The following is a 15,758-nucleotide window of genomic DNA, read 5'->3' as shown; positions in this document are numbered from 1 at the left end:
CAGGGAGAACATGTTGGAGCACCTGGAGGAAACCCACACTGACACAGGGAGAACATGTGGGAGCACCTGGAGGAAACCCACGCTGACACAGGGAGAACATGTGGGAGCACCTGGAGGAAACCCACGCTGACACAGGGAGAACATGTGGGAGCACCTGGAGGAAACCCACGCTGACACGGGGAGAACATGTCGGAGCACCTGGAGGAAACCCACACTGACACGGGGAGAACATGTCAGAGCACCTGGAGGAAACCCACACTGACACAGGGAGAACATGTCGGAGCACCTGGAGGAAACCCACGCTGACACGGGGAGAACATGTCGGAGCACCTGGAGGAAACCCACACTGACACAGGGAGAACATGTGGGAGCACCTGGAGGAAACCCACGCTGACACGGGGAGAACATGTCGGAGCACCTGGAGGAAACCCACGCTGACACAGGGAGAACATGTCGGAGCACCTGGAGGAAACCCACGCTGACACAGGGAGAACATGTCGGAGCACCTGGAGGAAACCCACGCTGACACAGGGAGAACATGTGGGAGCACCTGGAGGAAACCCACACTGACACGAGGAGAACATGTGGGAGCACCTGGAGGAAACCCACGCTGACACAGGGAGAACATGTCGGAGCACCTGGAGGAAACCCACACTGACACAGGGAGAACATGTCAGAGCACCTGGAGGAAACCCACACTGACACGGGGAGAACATGTCAGAGCACCTGGAGGAAACCCACACTGACACAGGGAGAACATGTCAGAGCACCTGGAGGAAACCCACGCTGACACGGGGAGAACATGTCAGAGCACCTGGAGGAAACCCACGCTGACACGGGGAAAACATGTCAGAGCACCTGGAGGAAACCCACACTGACACAGGGAGAACATGTCGGAGCACCTGGAGGAAACCCACGCTGACACAGGGAGAACATGTTGGAGCACCTGGAGGAAACCCACGCTGACACAGGGAGAACATGTGGGAGCACCTGGAGAAAACCCACGCTGACATGGGGAGAACATGTCGGAGCACCTGGAGGAAACCCACACTGACACGGGGAGAACATGTGGGAGCACCTGGAGGAAACCCACACTGACACGGGGAGAACATGTCGGAGCACCTGGAGGAAACCCACGCTGACACGGGGAGAACATGTCGGAGCACCTGGAGGAAACCCACACTGACACAGGGAGAACATGTCAGAGCACCTGGAGGAAACCCACGCTGACACAGGGAGAACATGTCAGAGCACCTGGAGGAAACCCACGCTGACACGGGGAGAACATGTCGGAGCACCTGGAGAAAACCCATGCTGACACAGGGAGAACATGTCAGAGCACCTGGAGGAAACCCACGCTGACACAGGGAGAACATGTCAGAGCACCTGGAGGAAACCCACACTGACACAGGGAGAACATGTCGGAGCACCTGGAGGAAACCCACGCTGACACAGGGAGAACATGTCAGAGCACCTGGAGGAAACCCACGCTGACACGGGGAGAACATGTGGGAGCACCTGGAGGAAACCCACGCTGACACAGGGAGAACATGTCGGAGCACCTGGAGGAAACCCACGCTGACACAGGGAGAACATGTGGGAGCACCTGGAGGAAACCCACGCTGACACAGGGAGAACATGTCAGAGCACCTGGAGGAAACCCACGCTGACACAGGGAGAACATGTCGGAGCACCTGGAGGAAACCCACGCTGACACAGGGAGAACATGTCAGAGCACCTGGAGGAAACCCACGCTGACACAGGGAGAACATGTCAGAGCACCTGGAGGAAACCCACACTGACACAGGGAGAACATGTGGGAGCACCTGGAGGAAACCCACGCTGACACAGGGAGAACATGTCGGAGCACCTGGAGGAAACCCACACTGACACGGGGAGAACATGTCAGAGCACCTGGAGGAAACCCACGCTGACACAGGGAGAACATGTCAGAGCACCTGGAGGAAACCCACACTGACACAGGGAGAACATGTCGGAGCACCTGGAGGAAACCCACGCTGACACAGGGAGAACATGTCAGAGCACCTGGAGGAAACCCACGCTGACACAGGGAGAACATGTCAGAGCACCTGGAGGAAACCCACGCTGACACGGGGAGAACATGTCGGAGCACCTGGAGGAAACCCACACTGACACAGGGAGAACATGTGGGAGCACCTGGAGGAAACCCACGCTGACACGGGGAGAACATGTCGGAGCACCTGGAGGAAACCCACGCTGACACAGGGAGAACATGTCGGAGCACCTGGAGGAAACCCACGCTGACACAGGGAGAACATGTCGGAGCACCTGGAGGAAACCCACGCTGACACAGGGAGAACATGTGGGAGCACCTGGAGGAAACCCACACTGACACGAGGAGAACATGTGGGAGCACCTGGAGGAAACCCACGCTGACACAGGGAGAACATGTCGGAGCACCTGGAGGAAACCCACACTGACACAGGGAGAACATGTCAGAGCACCTGGAGGAAACCCACACTGACACGGGGAGAACATGTCAGAGCACCTGGAGGAAACCCACACTGACACAGGGAGAACATGTCAGAGCACCTGGAGGAAACCCACGCTGACACGGGGAGAACATGTCAGAGCACCTGGAGGAAACCCACGCTGACACGGGGAAAACATGTCAGAGCACCTGGAGGAAACCCACACTGACACAGGGAGAACATGTCGGAGCACCTGGAGGAAACCCACGCTGACACAGGGAGAACATGTTGGAGCACCTGGAGGAAACCCACGCTGACACAGGGAGAACATGTGGGAGCACCTGGAGAAAACCCACGCTGACATGGGGAGAACATGTCGGAGCACCTGGAGGAAACCCACACTGACACGGGGAGAACATGTGGGAGCACCTGGAGGAAACCCACACTGACACGGGGAGAACATGTCGGAGCACCTGGAGGAAACCCACGCTGACACGGGGAGAACATGTCGGAGCACCTGGAGGAAACCCACACTGACACAGGGAGAACATGTCAGAGCACCTGGAGGAAACCCACGCTGACACAGGGAGAACATGTCAGAGCACCTGGAGGAAACCCACGCTGACACGGGGAGAACATGTCGGAGCACCTGGAGAAAACCCATGCTGACACAGGGAGAACATGTCAGAGCACCTGGAGGAAACCCACGCTGACACAGGGAGAACATGTCAGAGCACCTGGAGGAAACCCACGCTGACACGGGGAGAACATGTGGGAGCACCTGGAGGAAACCCACGCTGACACGGGGAGAACATGTCAGAGCACCTGGAGGAAACCCACGCTGACACAGGGAGAACATGTGGGAGCACCTGGAGGAAACCCACGCTGACACGGGGAGAACATGTGGGCACCTGGAGGAAACCCACGCTGACACAGGGAGAACATGTGGGAGCACCTGGAGGAAACCCACGCTGACACGGGGAGAACATGTCGGAGCACCTGGAGGAAACCCACGCTGACACAGGGAGAACATGTCAGAGCACCTGGAGGAAACCCACGCTGACACAGGGAGAACATGTGGGAGCACCTGGAGGAAACCCACGCTGACACGGGGAGAACATGTGGGAGCACCTGGAGGAAACCCACGCTGACACAGGGAGAACATGTCAGAGCACCTGGAGGAAACCCACGCTGACACAGGGAGAACATGTGGGAGCACCTGGAGGAAACCCACGCTGACACAGGGAGAATATGTCGGAGCACCTGGAGGAAACCCACGCTGACACGGGGAGAACATGTCGGAGCACCTGGAGGAAATCCACGCTGACACGGGGAGAACATGTCGGAGCACCTGGAGGAAACCCACGCTGACACGGGGAGAACATGTCAGAGCACCTGGAGGAAACCCACGCTGACACAGGGAGAACATGTGGGAGCACCTGGAGGAAACCCACGCTGACACGGGGAGAACATGTGGGAGCACCTGGAGAAAACCCACGCTGACACGGGGAGAACATGTGGGAGCACCTGGAGGAAACCCACGCTGACACGGGGAGAACATGTTGGAGCACCTGGAGGAAACCCACACTGACACGGGGAGAACATGTCAGAGCACCTGGAGGAAACCCACACTGACACAGGGAGAACATGTCGGAGCACCTTGTGGAAACCCACACTGACACAGGGAGAACATGTGGGAGCACCTGGAGGAAACCCACGCTGACACGGGGAGAACATGTGGGCACCTGGAGGAAACCCACGCTGACACAGGGAGAACATGTGGGAGCACCTGGAGGAAACCCACGCTGACACAGGGAGAACATGTGGGAGCACCTGGAGGAAACCCACGCTGACACGGGGAGAACATGTCGGAGCACCTGGAGGAAACCCACGCTGACACAGGAAGAACATGTCGGAGCACCTGGAGGAAACCCACGCTGACACAGGGAGAACATGTGGGAGCACCTGGAGGAAACCCACGCTGACACAGGGAGAATATGTCGGAGCACCTGGAGGAAACCCACGCTGACACGGGGAGAACATGTGGGAGCACCTGGAGGAAATCCACGCTGACACGGGGAGAACATGTGGGAGCACCTGGAGGAAACCCACGCTGACACGGGGAGAACATGTCAGAGCACCTGGAGGAAACCCACGCTGACACGGGGAGAACATGTCAGAGCACCTGGAGGAAACCCACACTGACACGGGGAGAACATGTGGGAGCACCTGGAGGAAACCCACGCTGACACGGGGAGAACATGTGGGAGCACCTGGAGGAAACCCACGCTGACACGGGGAGAACATGTGGGAGCACCTGGAGGAAACCCACGCTGACACGGGGAGAACATGTTGGAGCACCTGGAGGAAACCCACGCTGACACGGGGAGAACATGTCGGAGCACCTGGAGGAAACCCACACTGACACGGGGAGAACATGTCAGAGCACCTGGAGGAAACCCACACTGACACAGGGAGAACATGTCGGAGCACCTGGAGGAAACCCACACTGACACAGGGAGAACATGTCAGAGCACCTGGAGGAAACCCACGCTGACACGGGGAGAACATATCGGAGCACCTGGAGAAAACCCACGCTGACACGGGGAGAACATGTCGGAGCACCTGGAGGAAACTCACGCTGACACGGGGAGAACATGTCGGAGCACCTGGAGGAAACCCACGCTGACACAGGGAGAACATGTGGGAGCACCTGGAGGAAACCCACACTGACACGGGAAGAACATGTCGGAGCACCTGGAGGAAACCCACGCTGACACGGGGAGAACATGCTCGAGCACAGATTGATCCTGGTTACTGTGGCTGCCGACTGTCACCTGGATCAGATCACAGGACGTTCACCTGAAATGACAAAATAATAATTATTATCATCACCAGAAAATAAAACATGAACATTAATATCGCCTCAGCTTTCTGTAGAACTGTGCTTTCTTTGTGTTTCTCTGAAGGTGACAGGAAGCTGGAAACTTTCAGTTTATTAATAAAAACATTGTCATCATGACGTCAGCAAACACAAACAAACAGAAACAGAAAGTCACTTTTACATCTTCACTGGAAACAGAAACAGCAGTCACCATATCAACATGATAACTCAGCACATTTACTCTCAACTATAATTAAACTAGGAGCTCCCTGTTTTAAATTTAAAGGTATCAAAATATTGGTTTTATTGTTTCAACTTGTTTGTGACGTGTGTGAATTTTGTAACCGTCCTTTAAGTTGTTGACTTTCGTCACCTCACGTGTTTGTCTGTAATATAAAGTATCTTCAAGGTGAATTCTTTGTACAGAACAAAGACAGAGTGCAAGTTATTATCATGTTACTACACAGAGGTTATACTATAAATATTGTCTCTATAAATTCTTTTCCCCACTCCTTCCAGACTATGACCATTCAGCAGATTTATTTTTTTTCCAAAACATATTACAATGACTGTATTATTATTATTACTATACATACTGTTGTTATTATTATTTTCATTATTTTTTTGAGGATAATGTAAAAAAAAAAAAAAAAATTAATAAGTATTTAATTATTATCATTACTTTTAATTTTGTTGTTATTGCAGACTCACAATAACACATCTAAACATGGTGCCAGAGTAACAGATTCTTTAAAATTTAACTGCTTTTGCGAGATAATAATTTATTTTATTATTATTTTTAGCATTTATAAATATTTTTATATTTCTTTCTTTTTCCTTCTTCCCTGTGCTTTGTTATGTTCTGTACATGTGTACCATTTTCAATACGTTACATAAGTATATTTAGTGGTTATTATTATTATAAGCAGTAGTAGCAGTATTGAACATTTTTATTATTATTTTAATACCACTGTTATTTTTATTTTATTCTGTTTTATTTGTCATACTTTTTCCCCTTACACAGACACTAAATAACAAACATAAACACGGGTGTCAGAGCTGACACACATTCTCTGAAATTTAACTGATTTTGCAAGATAATATTTTTTTTATTTCATCATATTTCTTTATTCTTTCTGTCCTGCACATGATCCATTTACAGTTACACACAGAGGTGGTCTGTATAACTAACAGAAGGAGCAGAGCTGTAAATATAATAATGTATTTAATCTGTAGTTTCAGTGTGATTACATGACGTCACTCAGACATGAAGTCATGCGTGTATGAACTAATTTGACCATCCTCATATTACATAAACAAAACCGACTGCAAACGGCCCGCTCCTATTGGTCGAACCAGACGTCAATCACATACTGCATTGCATCACTCTGCCGCACACTCGCTCATGATTGGTCCAGCGCTCGCTTCGCTGCCTCCTACTCGCCTCTGATTGGCTGACCGCGGACATTGCCGTACATGGTAAAAGAGATTTCGCAATCCTCTCCTCTCCATGTTCCAAACAAAAACACTCCGAGCTTCACACACGGAATTAAACTCACTCTTTCTCCGGAAACTTTTCCTACTTTGACGGATGGTTGAGTCCTCCGCCGGCCCGGGAAGGTAACGTGTGTTTTAAAGTCTCATTGGGACCGAAAAAGAGCGCGAGCGGTCAGGTTTAGGGGTTTGTTAGCATCAGGAGCTAACTAGCTGGCTAGCTGCCCGGCTAAAGGAGCAGTGTACGGGCTTGTCAGAGCAAAGTAAAAATGTAGTTTCGCTCGTGTTAAAAGCGAAATTAGACTCAAACCATCGCCTGTTTTCAGACCGTTGAAGGTTCGTGTTGAGTTACAGGTCAGTGAATCATCTGTCGGCCGCAGCCACTCAAGGAAAAGTTGATAAAAGTGCTCTGAAATATAGATTTGTGTGAGTTTGTGGGGAGCGGAGCGGATGTGTCCGCCGTGTCGGGCTGTGAGTCGCGTTTTAATGTTCGACAAACATTATGAAAGTCCGCTAAAAGCTGAGATTGGTTCTTATCCCCGCATGACTCCGGAGTTCCCCCTCTCTCGGCACAAAGAGAGCCGATGATGATGCAACAGCAGGCAACAGCCGGAGCTCTGCTGGTTTTCACCCGGAGCGCTTTCCCCTGCGCACCCAGCTGACTGGCTGCATGGCAACCAGCCGACCAATCAGAGCAGCGCTGCTAATTGACCGTGCGGAATAATAATCCGACCAGTTATCATGTCGGATGCTCCGTGCTGCTCTCTGATGGCAGGGTGGAGGTGGAGGTGGAAAACATCTCAGCAGCAGCAGCTCTCACCAGGGCTGCAGCTAACGATCACCTTTACTATCGATTGTTTTCTCAGTTAATCGATCAGTTGATTGGTTTGTAACATGTCAGAAAAATGATGGATAAAACTAAATAATCTGCACATCAATTTTTAAATTATTACTGTCTGATGATGCACAGTGTTGGATCTTTTGCAAATACTGATATCAATATGTACATTTCTCTCCACCTAATGTCAGTGATCGTCAGGTCTCTGCTGTAGATGAATTAACACTATATGTTACAGGCAGACTCTCATCATGAGATTATAAATACAATTATTTTCAATGTATGTGCTTCACTCATTGTGCAAAATAAGAGAAAGCAGGCCGATTCTAACAGTTTAAAGCTGACATACGTGCCGACATGCTCATGCATCCCTGTTAATGTCATTAAACGCAGTGTTGGGGAATAACGAGTCACAGGTGATGGAGTTATGTAACTAAATTACAAAATAAACGTAATTGTAATCAGTTACTGGGAGATGAATGTGTAATTAAATCACAGTTACTAGTCAGAATGTTGAGAGTGGTGTTCATCTGAATGCTCTCATTTGAGCAAACGCTTATTGCCCTGCGCCGTTTCACGTGAGAGGAATCAGAGTCCTGCACGGGTCCATTTTTAAAACCCGTAAAGCTCAGTACCAGAGCCGACCTGTTACCAGGCTCCAGTCCCTCACATTAAGATGGTTTCTCCGTTCTTGAATTCCAAATCCAGCGGAGGAGACGTCTCTTTCACTCTCTCTTTTTCCTAAAAAAATGACTCAAACCAAGTAATTGATTTTGAGTTCAGTTGGCGATTAATTTAATAGATGACAACTAATTGATTAATTGTTGCAGCTCTAGTTTTTACTTGTGGAAAAGAGACTTTGTAGTGTCAAATGTCATTAAAATGTGAATTTAAAATATCTTTAAAAGAATTTGACAGTGTAGAAACATAAAAATGACTTTTCAACCACTCAGAACTGATGACCAGATCTTTAATTAGATATCAGGGATGAGAACAACCATTACAGATATCTACGACTCAGTTTCCAAACATTGAAAAAGGATTGTGACAAGTGGAGATGAGGGTTGTAGGGATACATCAGCCTTAAGGTTCACTGTGATATAGAAGTCGATGGTTCTCACACCGTGTGTTTGCTTGTCTGCAATATAAAAAAAGAAATCAACTGTTGTGAGTATTTCAACTATGTTTCAGGGGTTTTTTTAAAAGGGAGAATTTTTACACAAACGTTCATAAAAAAATGGTTTCAAGTTTCAGTTGTAGTAGTAAAATGTTTGTTCAATAATAACTCTTCTGTTTCATTCCCATAACGATCATTCTGACTCATAATAATATAAAGTCTGTTGTACTGTGAAACCACAATATTCTCTGAGACAGTCATCACACTGTGAAAATGTTAAACTGTTGTAACCCTGGTGGAAATGTAATTTCCCAGATCAGAAATCAGCAATAACATTTTGGACATGTCAGACAACCGACCATTTTAGATATAAACGTACATCATTGAAAATATTCACAATAACATTTGTGACTAATGGAAATGACCTGATTTCTAAAATTAAATTCAGACAGAACGTCTGCCAGTAGGCCCGCAGGTTTAATTTCCAGCACTCAGTCATATTTCATCTATTTGAAATTACATTGTTACTAGTGATGAGATCAGCCGACATATCAATGTTTTAATTTTGACTAGTCAGAACCAAATTTTAAATTTCAAGAACACCATTAATGATTAATCTGTGATGGAAGAACAGTTGTAGAGACTGCAGTGACATAAGACCTGAGCTGTAGGCGTCATTACTGACAACTACAACTAGTAAAAATGACTTAATGGACACGTCACGTTGAAGTCACAACCCGTTCAAGATATCTGTAATTGAGTTTGAATAGAAGTCAGTGGTAAATGTTGACCAGCTGTATTTAAGTTAAAGATGTCTACTCGTGGGAAATGAATTGTACATATCTTAAATTGGAGTTGCAGCTAGTTGAAAATTCTAACTCGTCAGAACGTCGTTGTTTATATCTATAATTAGTTTACTCGTGGTGATTAATTGTTGCCGTGGCGAGGTGGGTGTCAGTGATCAGCGGCAGCGGCGGCGGAGATGAAGCCTCCTGACTGATGGATTGAGGTCAGCTGAGACTCTGCAGGCGGACTGCACATGTACAAATATAGCATCTTATTGGGCTCCTTCACTGGAGAGAGCAGGAAGCTGGAGGAGACACGCTGTCGTTTAATTTTCACACAGTCAATTGCTGATTAGTTTCTCATCAGTTCGTTAATCGATTAGCTGATTGAGAGTTTTAGTTTCAGATCGTCAGCTGTGACGAAACTGAATATCTGTGAGCTTTAAACTCAAAACGAGCACTTTGAAGAGGTCGACTCTCAAAAACTGTGATGGATTTATTCAGTTATATTTGATGATTTTCATAATTCTTACAAGATTTGTGTTTTTTATCGTGTGAGAGAAAAACAAAAGGAAAAAGTACTGAACAAATAAAAATGGCAGAAAAGAGATGGAGTTGAATTTCACTGTTTTCTGACATTTTACAGACTAAATAATTTTCCACAACATAAAACAGTTATTTTCATCCAAAAATATGCGACTTGATGTCATTTTGTATTTACAATAACGTTGATATTTTTCATGAGTTTTGTAATTTATCATAAAGTCAGGAGTTTAAATCTTTAGTCTCTGTGCAGCAGAAGAGACAGTTTATTGGAACCTGATGTTCTTCACTGTTTTCTTACATGTTACAGACCAGACTATTGATTTATCAGTGAAATCACACGACTAATCAATAATGAAAACAGTTGTTGGTTTATGGAAGGTCACTACAGGTGATATTAACGCTGTCGTCCTCCTCCAGGCTCCGTTGAGGCAAAGAATCTTCTGCTTCCTGTCACCGATTCATTGGTACACCTGAGGAGACTCAGAGATCAGCACCTGAAGGCAGCACATCCAAATGAGCCGGCCGTCGCAGGCAAAACTAACCACATCTGACCACAACGGCGTGAGCGTCATCCAGAGTCAGGCCCACGCCACCGCTTCCTCCTCGGCAGTAGCCCGAGCGCAGCAGGTCCCCCAGCTCGTCCCAGCAGGCCCTTCAGCCGGAGGCGGTAAGGCCCTCCCCCCCAGCAAGATGAAGAAACCCCCCGCAGACAAGGACAGCGACGAGTACCGCCAGCGCCGCGAGCGCAACAACCTGGCGGTGAAGAAGAGCCGCATGCGCAGCAAGCAGAAAGCGATGGACACGCAGCAGCGCGTCAACGAGCTGAAGGAGGAGAACGAGCGGCTGGAGGCCAAAATCAAACTGCTGAGCAAAGAGCTGAGCGTGCTCAAAGACCTCTTCCTGGAGCATGCTCACAACCTGGCTGACAACGTCCAGCCGCCCGCTGGCGCAGAGGGCTCCAGCCCCGCCCCCAACAACACCCCCACCAACGGGCAGTGAGGGGGGCGGAGCCACAGGGACGTTTGATTACAGGAGCGTTTGCCCGCTACAGCTTTTCTGGAGACTTCTGTCACTTTGGAAACGTGGCCTCACTTCTTCTTCTTCTACTTCCTGCTTTTCTTTTCTTTTTTCTTTCATATTTAATCTGTTCTTCAACCCTGCGCCCATCAGAATGTTTCCCACAATCCTCCTGGAAGAGTTTAAAGGTTTAGATTTTTATTTCCCAGCATCACAGAAGTTTTTTAGTTCTGTCAATAGAATTTTTTGGCTTCAGTCAAATTTGGACCAAAAAGATTTAAAGTGAAAATCGTCCCAGTTTTTAACATCAGGTGGAAATGTAAAAGTCAGACTGTGACTTTGGGAAAGTCTCTGAACAACTCTGGCATCATATGAGAGGCCAAAGGGACGCAACAGTCACATGTTATTGATCGATTGATTGATTGATTGATTGATTGATTGATGGGTGGAATGTGCAGAGACGTGAGCTCCTACGAACTGAGACGTCGTCCAATCAGGATTCACTCTGAGACAGAGACTGGACGTCAGTAGGAACCTAACACACACTTCCTGTCGGCTCCTTTAAATGCGGCGGCTGGATGTTTGACTCACTCTCCGGCACCGCCGCCGCAGGACGAAGATGTAAATTGTTGAATTCCCTTTTTTAGGATGTGTATTTTCTTCTTTTTGAGAAATGTCTACTTAACAGAGTCGTCTGAGAGTTTTTAAGGTTTGTTCACTACATGTCGATGTTTTCAAGACGTTTCTGGTTCTTCCAGCTCCGATCTGTCAGTTTCAGCCTGGATTGTTTCAACAGTCTGTATTTATAGAGCTTCACTCTGCCGAGTGTCTGATTGTTTACTAAACTAATGAGAAACAGAAGTGTCCCTCAGCAGGAGGTTTTGTTCACAGTTTGTGTCAGTGGAGTGTTTCCTGCAGGGAGCAAACAACCTGGGTCGCCCTGTCATGTTGTGGCTGATGGATGTGCAGGTGAACTCACCTGTCAGTAACAGCAGAGCTCAGGAGTCCGCTGAGGTCGAGGAAATACGAGTTTATAAAACACACAGCTCTGTAGTTTCTGTTAGTGATGGAGTCTGGTGATCTTTAATCACACTCACGCCCTGGCTTGGTTTAGTTTCACTCAGCGTCTCCATGACAACAAGTCTACCTGCTCCAAGGTGTGTCGTTAACTGATGGGGTTTATGTTGTTACCGGCTTCTTCTTCTCTTACACATTTAATGCTATTGGACTTCCGGGTCAAAGCCCGGGGCGGAAACTGTGGAGCATGCTCAGAGCGCCTCGGCCAGTTTGGGTCTGATTGACTGTATACATGCAGGAGTCACATGATCTGGGTGTGTTAGTCCCACTGTGACACATTCACTGCAGGACCATTTCACTCACACTGACATGTTTACAGGGATTTATATAAATCCACTTCCTCTGTCGTCATGGAAACAGACTGAGTGTGACCTCTGATGAACCAGGTGTGTCAGGTGAAGTCAGGCTGCAGGTGTGACTGATGCTCTGTCAACATGTCACACAGGTGGAGTTTTGGCAGAGACGCAGCAGCTCTGTTTTGATCCTGGTGTCGTGGTCCAGATCAACTGGTTCTCTCAGTTGTGTCTGTTTGCAAAGCTCGTGTGTGTCCTCACCTCACAGCGTGACTCTGAGGTCAAAGCAGTGCCGCAACGATCAGTTATTACTGATCAATCAATCAGTTATAATGATGAATGTTTTAGCCTTTTAATGAAGAAAAAACAACATGTCTGAACCCTCTGCAGTGATTCCTCACACTGATTATTGGTCTGAACTCTCAGATTTAAGCATCAGATTAGCTGCTGATAAATTCTCTTCTGATCAACTGATCAATTAATTTGTTGTTTCAGCTCCAGTTGGCTTCGTGTTGTTTGATTGAATTTTTATTCAAACTTTTAAACAGCTCTGAAGAAAACAATTCATTATAAAAGTGTCAAAAATAACCCATTTAAACTGCAGAAGTGAGTATTGATCAGGTATTGATCACCTTTCTGTCCTGTGATTAATGACATCAGCTGTTTCTGGTCAGACTGGACACAGTGACACGGTCAGACCCAGGTTGTGTTCAAATGATTTTAACTGTGGAGATGTGGCCCTCCACCCCTCACCTCCACCTGGCGGTGCGCCCAGACAGCTGTGTGTGTGTTTGTGTGTGTGTGTTGCTGGGTGGATCCAGACGCCTCACATGTATCAGACACGTCAGGGGAGCCGCAGCTTTAATTAAATCCAGTTTGAAACGAGGCTGGGTCGTTCCTGAGGTCTGAGCAGATCTGGACAGGTCCCCCTGCCCACGCCACCGCCGCCGCGGCTGCCCCTACCCCGCCAATACACCACAGAGAGGGGCGGGGCTGCGGCGTGTTGCTGTCACACTTTATAATTACATGAGCTTTGTGTGGGTGTGGAGTGTTTTACCACAGGGTTTGTCTGTCAGGAGCTTCACCTCCCTGCAGGAATGTTGTCTGTCAGAGTCCTGCTGCACCTGAGCTGCTCAGCCCAACGTTCCCACAGCGTTCCACAAATGTTCCACCAACGTTGTCATCATTTGCCCCTATTTTAAAAGTCTCTTAAAATGATGTGTGAAGTCGGGCTGTGATACATCAACATGAAATCATTTTTACAGTTAGATGTACTCTTACAGCCTGAACTGTAAATTCATGTTTCACAGTTTCTGTCATTTATCTCTCAATGTTCCTGAAATCCAGGATTTCTGTTTGACTGTTTTCACAGAGACAAATGTTGATAGGATTTTGCTTTGTGTCGATGTTCTGTCATGTTTGTGTTAAATATGAATTTAAACATTAGTCTGTCTGACAGGTGTGTCTTCATCAGGCTGATGTTCATATTTCAAACATCAGATAAATGTTAAACCAGCTGATATATGAACTTAACGTGAGGTAACGTTGTGGGAACGTTCTCTGCTGGCTGGCTGAGCCGCCGCGCAGCACAGCCTTCATCTTTTTCACTTTTCTATCGTTGGTTTTTCTACACATTTATTTGCGACCGCAGCATGTTTGTAGAGAGTAAAGTCTTTGCATGAGTTATTACTGCACTCAGAGTGAGTCAATAAGGAAACAGATAAAATAAGGTGGTGTGTCGGGATGTTTGTTCTGCTTTGGTCTGAATGTTGCTGGGCAGCATTTCTGTCGTCACTCAGCTTTTTTATATCAGAGGAATCTGGGCTAACGTGCATTGTAAATTAAAATTGAGTATAAAAGTTCATCTGTGTGTTTTGTCTTTATTTATGTTCAAGTCACAGAACAGAAAACAGCACCACATGAAACTCACATTTATGTCAGGGTTAGTTTTTAACGAGCTTCATCAAGCTAACACCTGCAGTTCCTCTGATGGCCACTAGAGTCGGTCCCCACAGAGCTCCATGTTCACATGTAGAAATCAACATGTTTACAGCCAGTTTGGTCTCTGGAGATCATTTCAACATTCATGACAACTTTTATAATACTCGCCTTGCTTGTTCCACCTTCAGCACATGTACACACACGCTCTCATTTCAAGGTGACACTGATTTTAATTCCCGAGCCGTCAAGAGTCACTCACAGGTTCTGTCACTGAGTTTAACAAGTTTCAACACACTGAAATAAAATGTTAATTCTTTTATCTCCACCTGAAAACTGTCTTAAAGGTTCTTATCAGTCCTTCGTCAGTGTGACAGGTCTCCTCAGGTCCTGACTCTGATGGCATCATGTTTCATTAACAAGCACGCTCAGTGTCTCTGCAGGCAGAGCGCTGATCTCTGATCAGTGTTGTGTGTGTGTGTGTGTGTGTGATGATAGTGTTTCCCCTGTTTCACTGGTTTATCTGGTGTGATGTCACAGTGTTGTTGCTTCCTGCTGACATCACCAGTGACAGTTTACTTCCTGGACCAGTCACATGATGATGATATAACAGTTGTATAATATCTGACTTTATTATTTATGGGACAAAGAACAACTTTAACACAAAGCTTTACGTGAAAACAACAGAGGGTCCAAGACAGAATATTTGAGAGGAATAAAGATGATTTTCTCTCTGCAGGCTGATCATCAGTGAAATAAACTGATGAATGAAATATTGATTTCTCACTTGGTGGGACAATAAAGTTAATCTTGAATCTTGATTCTTGAAAACAGGTGTTAAAAACACTGTGTCGACACCGGCCCTCAGAAACCTGAGGACAGGTCACTGTGGTTCACGTCCAGCTCGTTATTTAATGTGACAGCTGATCAGATGTAAACGTAGTGAATGAACGAGTGAATGAGTCCCATCGGCCTGATGATGAGCAGGATGAAGGATCACTGAAGTTATGACAGCTCATCCTGAAGGATGCTGTTGGAGATGATCCTACATTTTAGGGTGACCATATTTTGATTTCCAAAAAAGAGGACACTCAGCCGGCCACGACATAGCCTACTTAAATGATACTCGCAGTTTACTCAAAGATGCCTTATCATTTTAATATATTTAAAGTTAAACGTATGGATAGAAAATTCAGTTATATTACAAAATAATATCTCTCAAAGACAGAAATTCAGATAGGCCCCTATAGATAGGGGACACATACACACACTAGAGTGTGGCGATCTGAGCCCGACAGGTCCCGACGGTAGACCTA

General features: G+C 47.1%; 1 protein-coding gene across 1 annotated transcript; it reads left to right on the top strand.

Moving 5' to 3' along the window:
- Positions 1–6,817: 6,817 nt before the first annotated feature.
- cebpg (CCAAT enhancer binding protein gamma) lies at positions 6,818–13,680 on the top strand. Its single transcript, XM_033620273.2, has 2 exons — positions 6,818–6,957; positions 10,535–13,680. The coding sequence occupies exon 2, from the start codon at positions 10,631–10,633 to the stop codon at positions 11,114–11,116; it is 486 nt and encodes a 161-aa protein (XP_033476164.1). The 5' UTR covers positions 6,818–6,957; positions 10,535–10,630; the 3' UTR covers positions 11,117–13,680.
- Positions 13,681–15,758: the final 2,078 nt, after the last annotated feature.

The sequence above is a fragment of the Epinephelus lanceolatus genome, chromosome 2 (genome assembly GCF_041903045.1).
Source record: "Epinephelus lanceolatus isolate andai-2023 chromosome 2, ASM4190304v1, whole genome shotgun sequence".
Taxonomy (NCBI): Eukaryota; Metazoa; Chordata; class Actinopteri; order Perciformes; family Serranidae; genus Epinephelus; species Epinephelus lanceolatus.
Note: the sequence above shows the minus strand (reverse complement) of the source record. Positions and strands in the feature narration are given on the sequence as shown.

What these genes read in the sequence shown, in the direction of transcription:
- cebpg (XM_033620273.2), top strand. Translation starts at nt 10,631, where the DNA reads ATGAGCCGGCCGTCGCAGGCAAAACTAACCACATCTGACCACAACGGC.